Source organism: Petaurus breviceps, unplaced genomic scaffold (genome assembly GCF_028583685.1).
Source record: "Petaurus breviceps papuanus isolate PSGF00001 unplaced genomic scaffold, PetGlider_PUasm1.0 490, whole genome shotgun sequence".
Classification (NCBI taxonomy): domain Eukaryota; kingdom Metazoa; phylum Chordata; class Mammalia; order Diprotodontia; family Petauridae; genus Petaurus; species Petaurus breviceps.
This window is the reverse complement of record NW_027186352.1, coordinates 22,622,390-22,638,515: the sequence shown is the minus strand read 5'-3', so window position 1 is coordinate 22,638,515 and position 16,126 is coordinate 22,622,390. Positions and strand designations below refer to the sequence as shown.

Below are 16,126 nucleotides of genomic sequence, written 5' to 3'. Positions count from 1 at the left end.
TGTACTGTTCTGAAGTTGGATTTTCTGAATCCAACTAGAAAATGTAATGAGAGTCTATCTAGAAAAAGAGTGAAATTCTGAGGAATGTATTAATGTGCTTTGTCGTTCTGTTTGGTGATTTGCTTTTAATGACAAAAAGGGCAATTTCAATGGCATGAGATGTTGCTTAAATAGCTAGTAAACGTTGGTGTTTTTATTATTCCATCCCTTTTCAAAAAAACAGGGGCCTAAGATTTAACTGAAAATTAATTTTATTCCATCCTTTATAAAATTAATATTCAATCGTGAACCAAAAGCCATTCCTGTGTTCAACTCAGCAAGGATTCCTTACTTGTCTGCTAAATGCCTAAACTTGCTGCTTGATTCCAATGCATATATGTGAGCCAATAATATCAGTGTGTCAGGGATTTGCAGTCACATTCCACTGATAAATTAGTAGACAAGTCTTGAAGAATTTCCCTCATCTCAAAGAAGTTAAGTAATTTGCCCACAATTACACAGGTGGTAAATGTCAGAGGTAAAATTCAAGCTCTGGTCTTCTCTCAAACCCTGCCAGCATTCTGTCCATTACACCAAGCTACTTATCCCAAGCCATTATTTTAAAAATAGTTAAATAAAACTTCAAAAAAGCAGAAATGTGCATATACATTGTGCTAGAATAAAAACAGTCTGAAGCACATAGTAGGTATTTAATAAACATTTGATTGATTGGTTGAGAAGTTAGATAAATCTAGGGATGAGAAGACTAGAGAGGAGACCTTGGGCAGTGGAAAGGGCACCTGTGGTTTGAATCTTGGCCTTGCTGCTTATTAGCCATGTACCCTTGGCTAATTCACTTCCCTTCCTAATTCTCATTGCCAGAGAGCCTAGGTTCTAATCCTACTTCTGATGCTTGGTAACCAGGTGACCTTGGGCAAGTCACACTCCCTTCATTTCCGTTTTCTCATTTTTTAAATGAACTGACCATTTTGACCCCGTCTCAATGATCCTCTGATCAGGCTCAGTGGAGGGAACATTCACACCAATGAAAACGTGGGTCTGTCAATGGGCCAAAGATGGATCCAACAGGGGAGCCTTGAAAGGCTTCAATTCCATTTAACCATCATCCATCATTTCAGGGTAGAACCCTGTGACCAGTGCTTGGGGAGATGCAGAATTTAGCCAAGACATGGTACCTGTCCTTAAGAACCTTCCAGTCTACCAATGTATAAGACACACACACACAGATCCTACTCATAACTGCAGTACAGAATGAAACATGGGAAGACTGCATAAGAAAGCTGTGAATGAGGGCTTCAGGGTGGGCAGTCGTGACCTCGTTGCCATCTAGAGAAATCAGAGCATGGTCTTTCCTATCCATGTGAAAACTTTTGTTGTTGCTGTTCAGTCATGTTTGACTGTCCATAACCCCATTTGGGGTTTTCTCAGCAGAGATACTGGAGGAATTTGCCAGATCCCTCTCGAGGTCATTTTACAGATGAGGAAACTAAGGCAGGCAGAGAGAGGGTACTTGTCCAGGGTGGTATGAGACAGGATCCCAACTCACACTGTTCGTCACAACGACCAGTCCTCACCCTCAGCCTTTTTTTTCCCTTCTTGCTCCATCCAAGGTACTTCCTACCCTCCCATTCCTTACTTTGCTTCTCCAAACCCCTAATTTCTGCCCAGTTTTTTGAAATCATAAGCTCCCTAGATGCCATCCCTCCCTCACTGCTCTAGGTCAAGAGGCCCACTCGAAAGAGCCATAGGGGACCTTGGTTCAAATGCCAGTCCTGATGCTTAGTACCTGTGAGTACCTTAGTACCTCCGACAAGTCACTTAACTTAATGTGTCTGGCTCTCTGATTCCTTCTCTGTCAACTGAGAGAATTGGAGCAAATGGCCTCTGAAGTCTCTCCTGACTCTACAACTTCTTCCTGTCTATCACCATGTTTCCCTTAATTCCCCCTTTCCCCTACTACCACTATCATATACTCTGCCAGGAAGCCATAGTCAACAATTTGGAGCTGGGAGATGCCCTATTCTCACTGCCTGGGGGCCAGATGGATTCCTGGCTCTCCCATACTGGAACTCTCAATGCCTTTTCCCATAGAAACATGGCCCATGGTGAAAAGGAGATGTGGTACCAGTCATAGAAATAGCCTGGCATCATGAATAGGGCCAGCAGGTAGACAGTATGGTGGACAGAGTGCCAGTCTTGGAGTCAAGAAGACGCATCTTCATGAGTTCAAACTCAGGACCCTGGACAGGTCACTTCACCCTGTGTGTCTCAGTTTCATCATCTGAAAAATGAGCTGGAGAAGGAAACGGCAACCACTCCAGCCTCTTTGCTGAGAAAATCCCAGATGGGGTCACAAAGAGAATGAAAACGAATCAATGACAACACGAATAGGAAGCAATTGCCCTTGGACTCGTGAAGACTCGAGTTTGAATTCTGCCTCTGACATTGGTGATTTATATATGGACACAGGGAAGTCGCTTTAAACTCTTCTGTAAAAAGGAGGTAATGATAGTCCCCACAGTACTTGTCTGACTCGTGTGTCTAAGTCACTCTGGAAACTTTGAAGTGCCTGCCCTATACATGGCAGCTATTATTAGTCTCCCATGGGAGACTGCACCTCTGGGGAAGTGCCTTCAGAACTCCAAGCCAAGGCACAGATGAGCTTTCAAAACTCACTCTTGCTATTTCCACATCTAAAAGGAAGGAGAGGAATTTAGTAATGTGGGAACTTGAGGACTCACCATCCCTGTGGATAGAGCTGAGAGCAAAGCCACAAACATGGGACAAAGTGCCACATTACGCTGTGTATTTCATGCTGAACCAGCCTCAGCTCTGCTCTCCAGTTTCTTTATGGTTCCTTTTGAAGGCAGTAGATCTGCCTAGGATCCAGCAGGAAAGAGTGTCTGGCCTCACATCTAAATGCTGGGAGTGTAAGAGGAAGCTCCTGAACCTTGGGATATTTGGGAAAGATGTTCTGAAATCCAATGAAAGTCATTTTTACATTGGCCCTTAACCAACGTGTTTGAACTTGGCCCACAGAGACCTCGGTGTTTTATTTTTCTGGTGGTTACTTTTTTCCTTTGCTCATTGACATTTTCTGTTGCTTGCTTCTAATTATCTTATATTAATTTTTCCCATTTGCTTTCTAAATTATTTTGCAGCTGTTCCTCTCCACTTCCCCAGTATGATTCAAGGTGATAACTGTGTCCTTTATGTGAAATCATCCTCCGTGATTTTCTTTTGAATCGATGTGCCCTCTTTCCCCTTCACTTTGATGTGTAGATGTCCGTAGTATACCAGCATTTGTCCATGTGCTGTCTTTAAAACTAGACCCATTCACTTGTTAGCAAAACTTTAGGTTTTTGTTGTTTTTTTTTTTCCCAAACTCGTGCTGTGCTTGACATTTGTGTGGTCTCCAATGCTACGAAACAACACATACTAATTAACCCTTCAGTTCCTGTGCACAAGATTTTCTTGGGAACAAAATAATTTGTAAGGAATGAGGGTAGTGAGGATGAATCACTCTTGTTTCAAAATGTTGCCAAACCAAAATTCCCATGTCCAGACCGAGGACATAAGGGGGCAGATGTCAGTCAACGATGAAACTGGAAACCTCAGTATAATAGATGGCATTTGGTGAGCTCCAACAATGCACAGGGTGCTTGGAAAGAGCACAGAGACTACCCCAGTTTAGCTTCGAAGTCATCTTATGAATTATTTTTACTCATCTCTTGGGTCAGGTGCTCTATTTGGCTGGGGATTTAATACATATTAATATATGATACATTAAGATAAATCATTATTTTCTATATTGTTATAAATCTCTAATTTATAAATAGGTACAGGAATACCATAAATAAAATTCTAGCAATATAATAATTTACATAATTATAACAGTAAATACTGTGTTAATGTAGACACTTCTGCCTTTACATGGATCTTGTGGACGAAAGCTCCTTGAGGCAGGTGGCTTTTCTTGAGTTGTAAGAACAGCGCTGACCTCCCCCATGGTGTTAAAGCATTCCATAAACACGCTCTCTGAGCCAATCTGGAGATCTGAGACGTCTCCTGAGTCAGGAGGCTCGGGCCTCGCAAAGGCAAACATGAACCCGTCAGTGGAAACCTAGCCTGTTGGAGTAGGAAGCAGTGAGACAAGAGTCCTTGCAGGAACAGGTTGTTTTTTTTTTAATCCAAAGCTGTTTGCTAACTAACTCATGCCTGCTTCCTACTCTTTCTCAGTCACAACCTGATTTTACCAGTAAATACTATGAGTTTGAGTAAAGGATTCTGGATTCCTTTTTAAATTCTGATGTACAAAACAGTTAAGAGAAAGCCAAGCTTTAGAGCAGGAAGGAACCCTCAGGGACCATCTAATCTAGCCTCTCATTTTAGAGATGGGGAAACTGAGATTCAGAGAGGAATCTTTGGGATCATAGCAAATCCAGTGCCTCACTTTACAGATGAGATAACTGAGGCCCAGGAACTTATAAGTGACTTACCAAAGGCCTCACAGCTAGTAAGAAGCCAAGGTAGAATTTGAGCCCAAACCCTCTGAGAGCTCAGGGCTAGTGCTTTTTGTTCTAAACCTTACACCTTTTAGCTATTTATAAAAAAATATTACCCTCTCCCCTTTCATGCATTTGTAAGGACACATCTATATTTTCATGTCCACTCCCTAGCAGAGAGTCTTTTTTCTTCAAAGGAGAGGAAGTTGACAGAAATGAGAATCGATCCAAAGAAATCAAAAGGTATTTTTAAGAGACTCTAGTATAAATTTGAAATATTTTTTAAATGGAAAAAAAAAAACTGGAATGGATTCCGTCCTGAAAATATTTTAGCTATTTGAATAATTCTCTAATTGGCAGCCATTAACACCAGATCCATACCTTCTAATGTGCTTCCGCCAACCCCATCAATTCCACATGCTGATTAGAACGCAAAGCAGTGTTTCTGTTCTCCTTGTCCTGGACCCTGTGCATGTTGGGATCATTCATTGCTTTGTAGAGGCTTTGACATTGTAGAAGAGAGTACGTTGTCCTCCAGCACTAACCAGGGGAGGGAGTACACAAGAACCAGAGTCAAACTCCAAAGTCCCGTTAACACCCCCTGTCTTTGCATTGGACCTTCTGGTGGCATTGTTTAACTCACTCCTTAGGAGACTGTGTTTGCAAGAAAAAAAACAACATTTATTTAACCTCATGTAGTTGCTGTGAGGTTGGATAAGAAGGAATTATAAGATTTGGAGAAATGTTCCAAATTTTAAAGTTGCTGCTGCAGTTTCTAAGGGTTCCATATGGTCACATTGGGATCATTTGGAAACCTTTCTCAAACCAAGTTTACACTCTTAGGTTTGAATACCTTCAGAGAAAAAAAATGCTTGAATAATGCTATTGCTTATTTAATAATTTGCTATTATTAACAAACTCTACCTTGTTATTATTATTAATAATAGTAGTAACCTATATGTTGTTTGAGCATTAGCATGCATAGATTACATGTGAGAGCAGCCCTCTACCCCTTTAAAAAAAGAGTGAGTTGATGAGTGAGTCTTTAAGGAGAGAGCATATTTCCTGTTCTTCATTCTTACTTTTTTACTTTTACATTTGATGTGGTAAAGGAAGATGATGTTCATCTTCCCTCCTGACTTCCTTGACCTCTGATCCTTCCCTGCAGGTTTCTGGTGAGTTTCATGGTGGATGCCCGAGGGGGCTCCATGAGAGGAAGCCGCCATCATGGGATGAGAATCATTATTCCACCACGCAAGTGCACGGCACCCACTCGCATCACTTGCCGACTGGTAAAGAGACATAAGCTGGCCAACCCACCCCCCATGGTGGAAGGAGAGGGATTAGCCAGTAGACTGGTAGAAATGGGGCCTGCGGGGGCACAATTCTTAGGGTGAGTCATTTCATCAGTCTCCTTTCTGCCTCTCACACCCCATCTTTGATTTTCTTTACCCTTGCGAACTCAAGTAGTTAACAACTAGAACGACTTAGTCTGAGCATCTTAACTGAGAGCGCCGTGCCCTGTAATGCTATAGGCCAAAAAAAACCAATTATGTAACCGTGAGAAAGCAAGCTAGCCTATTGCTTCTGTAATGCTTTTTGCCAGAGCTTTTTACTAACCTCCGAGTGCATCCCTCCTCTGCCCAGGACTTGTTCAAAGACACCAAAAAGAGTTGAAGAACTCCATAGGAGGGGAAGACAAAAAGCTTGAGTTACTGCCATCCCAGCCCTGACTAGGCAGCTGGGCAGAGTGGAAATACCCAGGTTGCATTTTTAGGAGACTAAAAACTGGGGGAAGCAGCCCGCTCTGATGTGGTCATGCTAAATCTCCATCCTCAGAAGTGGCACCCTGGTGCCAGCCAGGCAGGTTCTCGGGACTAGCAGGCTGTTCACAATTTCCCCTTCTCGTTTCTCTTCCTGCTGCATGGATGTATTCAGTAAACTGCACCTTCCCTCCAATCCTCCCCCTGTAAACGAGGGTGAGAGCTTGGTTAGCCGAATCCTGCAGCTTGGGCCTCAAGGAACAAAATTTATTGGGTAGGCGATTTATAGACAAGATACAAGAATGTCTACGATTTTTTTTTCCTTAATTTCGATTTTCGTCACACCCATGATTTTGATTTTGATTTTTTTGGTTTTGGTTTTGATTTTTCCAAAGCTTTCAGTCGATGTGTGTCACTGAAAGACAAAACCATAGTGGCTTGACTTGCCTTCTAGCTCGACGCTCCCTCCTCTGCTTTCCCGGGCATGTGGAATCCACCGCAAGCATCCGCTCTCATCCTTTCTGTGCTTTTATAATTTTTGGTTTTGAATCTGAACTGTTTCAACTGCATTGTCTACATTTCAACACACAGTGACGAGTCTTTAATTTCAGCCCTATGATGGAGAAGGTATTTGCAGGCTTTGAATCAACATTTAACACAAATGATCCAAAAAAAAATTATTGTTTGTTGTGTTTAAAAAAAAAATAGACTCAGCAGTGGGCATCATATATCTCTTCTGGGGTGGCCAAAATAAGGAAATGATAAGAAGTGATTTTTAATGCAAGTTGAGAAACAGATTGTAAAACTAAATAGTTGTCAGTTAGGCCAGTCCAAAACATGATTTTAAAAATGCAGTTATGTAATCACTGCAGAGTTTAAAGGGGGCAGGGAAGGGTTCTTTTTAAGCAGAAAAAAAAAATTTTCTTGCTTTGGCAGTTTGCATGAAAAAAAATCTGTTCAGAAACACCACGCTTGGCTTTACTGTTGGTCAAAGACCCTGGTTCAATACCTTCTCTCTAGGTCTTGTTAATTTTCATACAGGAAACTGTGGGGCTCCTGAATTTTTAAAGACAGTATCTGACATATTAACCTGCAAAGATTGTATCTCACTTTCTAAGATGTTGAGATTGTGTCCAGCTGAGGCCTGTGGGAAAGCTATGGAAAATCCCTCAAGAGCCTGTGGAATTTTGGACACTATTTTGCACATTCTTGTGCAATTATCAATCAAATACTTCCTGGCCCTATAAGTAGAAATTATCTTATTTTCAAATCTACACTCATAAAAAGACTGGGGTTAGTCTTTTCAAAACTGGGGGGAATTTCTGGCTAAAAAAAAAAACCAAACTAGAATTGACTCAAATATTTCTCCATGGGCCTGCTTTGATAGTAGATGAAAGTTATTAAGTTTGAGAGCGCTGGGCTTAGAGTCTAGAAGACCTGAGTTTAAGTCCTTTCTCAGACCTGCTGTGTGCCCCTGGGCATGTTATTTCAGCTCTCCAGCCTGAGTTTCCTCACCTATAAAAGGAGAGAATCTTTCATGGCCTCTAAGGTCTTTTTTAGCCCTAAATCAGTAATCCTAACATTAGCAAGGGAGAGCAGGTACAACTGCAGGAAGAAGGCGCCATAGTTGGTGCCAGAGGACCCAAATTCAAATATCAGCGCTACTGTTTACTACCCTGGTGACTTTGGGCAGGTCACCTCCACTCAAGACATCTTTCTCCACCTTGTAAAATGAGAGGCTGGATTACATGGTTTTTAAAGTCCCTTCCAGGGCAAAATCCTATTCTTGCTGGTCCTTTGTTGTAACTGGATTTCTATCAAGTTTTTGCTGCCCTGTTTTATATCCTTACCACTGTAGCCCTGTCTTTTATACTGTTGTATTCTACAGATCAGTTTTGAAAAGAGGTGAAACTATGTACAACCTCTGTAGGCAAATAATGATACTGTCTGTTTAAATGGTCTTAAAGCTGCATAATCCAGCTACATGAGTTGTCTACGATTACAATTCATTTATTTTCACCCGGCCCTTTTTGGTGCTTGTCCTAATTTTAAAATTTGATTAAATGCTTTCTTTTATGTTGCTGGACTGGCACCTGGAATGAGCAGTCATTAACCACTCTCCTGGTCACAGTCAGACGTGCACGGACTTGATCACCAAACCACTATGGCGGACCTTCTCAATAACCCAATAAGTTTTTGGAGAGAAGTGACGTCACACTGCAGTATGTGTGTACGTGTGAGAACTGGAGAATGAAGCTGCCTCCTCCCGTATCATAGTAAAATCAAAACAACATCCTGCTGCCTGGCACCAGTCACAAAATTCATAAGGGCTGATGGCATGAATGGATGTTGGGTCGGCACTATTTTTTTTTTGAGAAACATGATCACAAATATTAGCATATTAGCATCAGGAATATTTTTAAATAAATCCTCTTCAATGACTGTGTTCTTTGAAGGGCTTGACACTCCGAAAAATATCATGGATGAAAAATGGGCCAGTCTCCTTCCTCTGCTGTGGCTTGTTCCCACAGCTTTCTCTTTTCACGTTCCAAAATACATTTATCCAGGATGGCATGTTATCCAGCTTTGGACGCGCTTTTTTCTTAGCAAATGAGTCTGTGGCTTGGGCAGCTTTGAGATCATTCTTGACCACAGTGGCACTTTTAATTTTCAAAAGGTTAGAGTAATGAGAGATTCTTTTTTCTAAGGAGAGAGAAAAATTCACTGTAAATATAGTTTGATATCCAAATAATATAAATTCTTTCTTCCCCTCCCTCAGCCCAGTCATAGTGGAAATTCCTCACTTTGGATCAATGAGAGGGAAGGAAAGAGAACTCATTGTTCTCCGGAGTGAAAATGGTGAAACATGGAAAGAACATCAGTTTGACAGCAAAAATGAAGATTTAACTGAGTTACTTAATGGCATGGATGAAGGTAAATATGATGGATCTCTGTGTTTGTGAGAACTTGTAGTCAGGAAGACACCATAATTGTGTACATGAGTAAGGGAAGATGCATTTGAATTCTGCTGTGTTTCCCTCTTACTCCAAAACTCAGTTACCCAAAAGACTCTTGAGTTGACAGTTGTAATCAAGTCAACAGTCATTTATGAAGCTCCTACTATGTGCCAGAAACTGTGCCAAGTGCTCAGGATACAAAGAAAGACCAAAGCACAGTCCCTGCCCTCAAGGGGCTCACTATCTAATAGCATTAAAGCATCTTGATTGGGAGCCAGGAAGACCCCAGTTTGAATACTCCTTCACACTCTTAGCTGTGTGACCCTGGGCTTGTTTCTTCACCTCTCAGTGTTCATTTCCTTCCTCATAAAAGGTGATAATAACACTGCACAGGATGGTTCTGAGAGTCAAATGGGGAAACATTCACAAAGTGCTTTTTCTACAGATGCTATCATTATTAGTGTTATTCCAATACATGAATACGTTGGTGGTTCTTTCTGCCGAATGTGAGCTGTTTTCCTTTAGACAAACCTGTGTCTCTTACCCAGGACCAAAAGGGTTTCTCTGATTGGGGAAAAAGGGGAAATATGAGGAAGAGTTGAACCACCTATGTGGGACATTTTTAGGAACAGGCTTTCAAATTCTGTCTAATTACACGAATCTACCCCATCCCTAACTACCACGACTGTAACCCCCCTTTTCTCCAGTAGGGTTCTTGTCACTTTTCTAGACTCTGATCTGCTCTGAGGTCCATGTTGGTCACTTGGGATCTTTGGGACAGCTCCTGATATCTGGGATCTTCCATCTCTTCTCTTTTGGCCCTCTGAGACATGTCTTGGAGTGTAGCTTTTCTGTTTCCTTTCAGAGGGATTAGAGTGCCAGCCTTGGAGCCAGAAAGACCAACCTCTAACCCATCCCAGCGTTGGGCTCTGGGCGTGTGTCCTCAGACAAGTCTTTAAGATGATGAGCTGTAGAGAAGGTGTTACCTGCTCTGGTAATAAGAGTTTGCATACTTTAGGGTTCCCTATACCAATGAAATCACAGGGACCAATCCCTGCTCCCTTCGTTAAGCATTTATTAAGCACCATCAGTGTACCAGGCTCTGGGGATAGAAAGACAAACTACATAGTCCTTGCCTTCAAGGAGCTTACATTCTGCAGGAGGAAACTGATGTTCATAGGAAATCAATAGAAAACACATACAAACTGACTTGGGAGGAGGGAGAGATGACATTCCTGAAGCAGGTGGGGTTTGAGCTGAGCATTGAGGCAAGGGCGGCACAGGGGAAGAGGGTGTGTATTCCAGACCCTGTACAGAGGTCTGGAGGCCAGTTTTAGGAGGCACTGAATCCATAAAAGAGTGATGTGCAGTGAGCCCGGGAAGGCAGATTGGAACCACGTGGTGAATGGTTGAAAAGCTAGGTGCTTTACGCCAAAGTCAGTTGGTCAGCCTAGGGCTTTAGAAATGTCCATTGGGTAGCGGGGATGAAGGATGTCTCCTTTGGTTGCCTTATACAATCTTGACAACTGGGGCAGCATTCCTCCTAAAAACTTGTGAGCTAAATGGTTTTGATAAAAGGGGTGCTAAAAAGAGGACTGCTTCCACTGGGGTCCTCCTAAGAATGAGGACAAATTGGACAAAGTCTGGGTCAGATCACAAATCTGAATCACTATGGAAAAAAGTCAGGTTTGCTCTCTGATTTATCCCATCTTGCTAAAAAAAAAAAAGTACTGCATTTTCAGTAGTAAATTAGCATAACAGAGATTTTAGAAGGTGCATAGATGATTTATCTAATGCAAGTAATTCAGTCAGGTCAGAGGGTTGGTTGAAGAAACTGGGGATGTTTAAACCTACAGACAAGAAGACTTGGAAGGGATGTGATTGCTACATTTGAGTAACTGAATGGCTGCCATGTGAAAGAAGGATTTGATTTGCTCTCTTTGGCCCTAGAGGGCAGATCCCTAGGGAGGGAGTGATGCCTTAGACTGCTTTCAACTTCCTTGCCAAGAGAGCTGTCCCAATGGGGAAGGGGATGGGTGTCCCTTCCTTGGAATTGTTGAAACCCAGGCTAGATGATGGTGTGTTGAGTATGTCCAACGGGAATCTTAGTTCAGGTCACTTGGAATCAATGGTCACTGTGTTCCCTTCCCACTTTGACATTCTGAGAGATATGTATCATTAGAAAGAAAATAAATTTAAAGGGAAAATAATAACCCATCAACTTCCAGATTTTATTGTCTCTCTCCCCCACCCTCCCAATAGCATATCCATCTTAAATAGCATACACTTTCTAAGATCTTTTCTGCCCCGGTGTTTCTATAGCTTTACTTTGAAACAAAACAAAACTCTAGCTTTTCTAATGTTCTAACCACACTGCGTCCAAATAAGAAGTTAAAAAATAAACTTTAAAATAGTTCCTATGTAGAGGTGGTAATCGGTGCCATCAGGCTAACTTATGTTTGTACCACATTCCAGAAACTTCTTTCAGGCACAAATGTGTCATGCGAAGGTAGTGGACTCATCTCTCTCCCAGGGTAAATTGCGCCATAGATGCCCTCAACCTGGTGTTCCTGCCAGATTGAACACAGAAACAATGATAAGGCCCTCTGGCCTGCACTCTACCTTGGTTATCTTGAAATAGTAGAGACTTTATCATGCTTACATTTTTAAAGAAGAGACTGAACCCTGGTTCCATCTTAGAAGATTAAAAGGGAACACAAATACTTCCATGTTCCAGGTGCCAAAGGACAGGTGGGTCTCATGGCAACAGTGAAGATATGATGATGGAAGTCAGATCCAAGTGTGGTGGTGGGTCGCCTCTGAGCTGGAGGGGCAGGGGAAAGGGGAGAGAAGCATCCACTGCCCTGGCCACCATCCCCTTTACTCCCCTTTTCTCTTGGTTTTTCACTTCCTTCACTCCTTTCAGTCATTTTAATACCTTTGAAAAAGAGAGAAATGAGAACTCATGGAGTTTTGTTTCTGGTTTGTAGCTCTAAGAATAATAACCTCCATCTCTCTTTTTTTACCTTCTCTCTTTGTCTCTCTTTCTCTTTATTTCTTCCTTTCTTCCTCCCTCCCTCCTATCCTCCTTTCTTCCTTCCTTTCTTCTTTCCTTTCTTCCTTCCTTCTTTCCTTCCTTCCTTCCTCCTTTCCTCCTTTCCTCCCTCCCCACCTTCCTCTCTCTCTCTTTTTCTCCCTTCCTCCTTCCTATCTTCCTTCCTTCCTTCCCTCCTTCCTCTTTTCCTTCCATCCTTTCCTTCTAAGGGGAAAGACCTTAAGGCTATCTGGTCCAACACATAACTGAGAAAGAGTTTGATTCCATAAAGCTCCTACTTAATATTGTGCTGTCCACTAAGAAAAGACAGAGACTTGTGTCTTTATTGGTACAGGCAGCTTCCAGATGAAGACTCTCCCTCTTCCAAGGCACATTAGCAGAGAGAGTCTTAGAGAGCTGTGGGGAGCCCTGAGAGGTTCAGTGACTTGTCTAGGGTCACAAAAGCAGGATGCCCCAGGGGCAGGACTTGAACCCAGGTTTTCCTGGCTACCAGGCCCTCTCTTTATCTGCTGTTCTACTGAATCTCAACCCAGCTCCCATTTCTCTGGCCCTGTGAAGTTAATAAAGTGCCTTGCAGTGGGGCTGCTCCAATTCAGAGGAGGATACAGAAACAAGATGGGAATGATGTTTGGTGATTTCCACCCTAGTACCTAGTCATAGAATGTCGGGACCAGAAGAGCCCTTAGCAAACGCCCATCTGCCTGATTTCACAGATTCAGTTCAATTCAGAACTATTTATCAAGTGCCTATTGTGTGCTGTAAGCTCTAGGCAAGAGAAACAAACAAAAAAAAAAAACCCAGAAAACACCCCAAGGGGTCCGCAGGTATCAGCTCCCTCCTGTGGGGAGCCCTTCCCCAGCACTCAGCCCCGGAGAGCACCTTCCCTTTTGAGATTACCTTCCACGTGGATCATACAAGTCTCTTGAGAGCGTAATTGTTTGCATCTTGTCTCATGGTTGGAACGTGAGCTTCATGAGGGCAGGGCATGCTTTTGTCTTTCTCTGTATTCCCAGTGATTAAAATCCACAGCGCCAGGCTCATGGTAGGCGCTCAGTAAATACTCATTGGCCAGCTGACTGCAGCCTGACCAATGAAGGGGACAAATTGGACACCAATGGCGTTAGGCAAGATATATTCCGAGCAGATGGAAGACCCGTTAGAAGGGGCAGTGCTGGATCAAAATGGGAAATATGGAAAGACTTTAGGAGTTGACATAATGACCGACTGGTTTCTAGGCTTTAAAGTCTTCAAAGTACTTTATGGGCTTAAGCTCATTTGCAAATGGGAATAGACAACTAAGGTTTCCTTGGGAACTTCAACAAATGCAGAAGTTTAAAGCACACTTTAGTCCACCATCAGCCCGTGGCTGAATATTTTGGTTCAGAAGATTGGAAGCTTCTTGAGGGCAGGGACGGCCTTCTGCCTCTTTGTTTCTCTGAAGTTCAGCACAGCACTTGGCACATTGTAGGTGTTTAATAAATGCTTGTCGAATGAAAGAATAATCTTTTTCAAGGAATAGATTCCATTTAATCGTCAGTCACTAACCAAGCATTCAGGTATTTCCCATCTTGGCCACAGAGATTTAGTTGAAAAGGGACCTCCAAAGTTACATCATCTGTAGGATTTTCAGGAAAGTAGGATTTCATCCCTTTGTGGACAGTCTATATAATTCAAATGCCTTGACAAGAGTGCTTGCTGCTACCTGGATGATTCTGGCTTCTTTGGTTCTCACTTTGTGCATCTGTAAAATGGAAATTAGAACCTGCTTTACATGTCTCACAGAGTTGAAAGGAAAAGCCTTTGTAGACCCACAAGTGCTGAAGCAGGGGGGGGAGGGAGCAACCTTCCTGGATATGTTGCCTAATTCGTGGCCCCATGCTTGCTAGTTAGGTATGTGACTTTGGGAAAGTGACAAGAATTCATTAAGCACCTACTGTGTACTTGCACCTACTGTATACTTGATCCTGGTCGTGCAAAAACAAAGAACAAAGCAGCTTCCCCCAGAAAAGGGCAGGGAGACAACAAATACAACACAGAATAAGGAAAAAGAGAATAAAAGGCACTTAAATAAAAGGTAGCTAGATTTTTTTTTAAATAGGTCATGGGCAGCTGGGGGCAGTCAGTGAGAGGCAGAGCTAAGGAGGGAGGACCATAGATGTGAAGATCAGATGGTGCCATGGCTGGATCCCAGAGCTTAGACAGGAGAGCCAGCCTCCAGCGAGGCTGCAAAGGTGCCTTTTGGGGGCCAGGCTTCTTAAAAGCTGAGCAGGAGTGTCTATTATTTCCATGCCTTAAGCACACAGCCCAGTCTCCAAAACAAAGTGACATTCAGGGAGTTTCCACAACAAGCCCAGGCAAGAGACACTAAGGACTGTGCTAATGACGCCCACAGTGGGGCTGGCATGGGGTGGTTGGAGTGGGAGGCCACGGAGCGACATAGAGCCCAGCTGGCACTTACTCCAAGAACCTTGCCATCCTAGCTGAGGTATCATGTGACAGGAGGGCAGCAGCCCTGGCCTCGCTCCCTCAAGGCTGAGAGGAAAAGCAGTATGGCGACTGCCCAAAAATGACTACAGCATCATCCTCTCCAACGTGATTGGCTCTATGTATATTTGATGGAAAAAGGAAGGTGAGACTGCAAGACCCTAAACCATGGATGTTAGAAATCATGTCTCTGAAATCTGAACCGCTTGTGCTGAAGATGAACCTTTTTTCCTTCAAATTTATTGTTTATTTCTTTTTAGCATTCTTTTCTTTTTAAATTTTGAGTTCCAGGTTCTCTCTCCCTCCCAACCCTCCCCTACCCACTGAAAGGCAAACATATACCAATTGTACATATGAAATCATGCACAATATTTCTGTATTAACCATGTCACAAAGAAAAGCAAAAGAAGTTGCACTCAGAGTTCATTAATTCTTCTCTCTGGAGATAAGTAACATCTTTTTTAATATCATGAGTCCTTTAAAATTGTCTTGGATTGTCTGGGTATTGAGATTAGCCAAGTCTTTCACAGTTGACCATCAAGACATTACTCTTACTGCACACAGCGATCTGCCAGTTCTCACTTCTCTTTGCATCGGTTCATATAGGTCTTGCCATGTTTTTCTGGAACCACCCCCCTCATCATTCCCCACAGCACAATAGCACTCCATCCCAATCATGCCGTAACTTGTTCAGACCTTCCTTCCTCCACTGATCAGCATTTAGCACAATACTTTAAGCAATAATTGCTGATTGATTAATTGGGGTTATCTCTCTGCTTGGTAAGCTCCTAGAGAGTAAGAATTTGTTTCATTCTTTTATCTGTATCCCAGGCCTGACCCAGCTCAGAGACAACACTTAACAAATGCTGGAGGTTTATTTGATTTATTGATTTTTTTGGTCTGTAGGGCAATCCATATTTTGCTCTGAAATATGTCGTCATTTGCATTCTGGAAAGGTCAAGAAATCACTGCTACCTCAACATCCCTTGGGGTGCAACCAAATTGTGTTTCATATTTTGAGCCTGGGCACCATGTTGGAGCAAATGAAGGTGTTCCCTGGCCTTGTTTTTGTTTGTTTGTTTTTGCTTCTCACCATGAGGCTCATTCGGTTAGAGCTTGTCCTTGACTCGGTCAACAATGAGGGAACAGAACAGTCATGGGCATTTCAATTGGAGGTTACATCTGTAGCTCTGTGATGCCACCTAGTGGAAAAGAAGCAAAACAGCGTTGAAACATTCTAATCTGAAAAGAAACAGTCAATCCTAGCAGCATTTAAGGACATCATCTATTCGGAGGGAGCTCAGGGGTCATGGAGTTCAGCCCTCTCTCTCTCTCTCTCTCTCTCTCTCTCTCTCTCTCTCT

The 16,126-nt window shown here is 42.6% G+C and overlaps 1 protein-coding gene and 1 long non-coding RNA gene across 10 annotated transcripts in view; one reads left to right on the top strand and one right to left on the bottom strand.

Moving 5' to 3' along the window:
- ANK3 (ankyrin 3) overlaps positions 1 to 16,126 on the top strand; it is a 741,327-nt gene that overhangs the window by 661,176 nt on the left and 64,025 nt on the right. For 6 of the 9 annotated variants that reach the window (XM_069101834.1, XM_069101837.1, XM_069101836.1 and 3 more), the window contains 3 exons: positions 3,162 to 3,194; positions 5,674 to 5,898; positions 9,048 to 9,202. In XM_069101834.1, the coding sequence (XP_068957935.1) occupies positions 3,162 to 3,194; positions 5,674 to 5,898; positions 9,048 to 9,202 (413 nt within the window). The remainder of the gene's footprint in view (positions 1 to 3,161; positions 3,195 to 5,673; positions 5,899 to 9,047; positions 9,203 to 16,126) is intronic. The other 3 variants (XM_069101841.1, XM_069101842.1, XM_069101839.1) reach the window with 1 other exon arrangement.
- The window catches only part of LOC138172181 (uncharacterized), a 4,915-nt gene continuing 2,657 nt past the window's right edge, over positions 13,869 to 16,126 (bottom strand). Inside the window, exons 2-3 of the long non-coding RNA XR_011171066.1 lie at positions 15,858 to 15,966; positions 13,869 to 14,021 (exon numbers count right to left, since the gene is read on the bottom strand). This is a non-coding gene — a long non-coding RNA (uncharacterized lncRNA). The remainder of the gene's footprint in view (positions 14,022 to 15,857; positions 15,967 to 16,126) is intronic.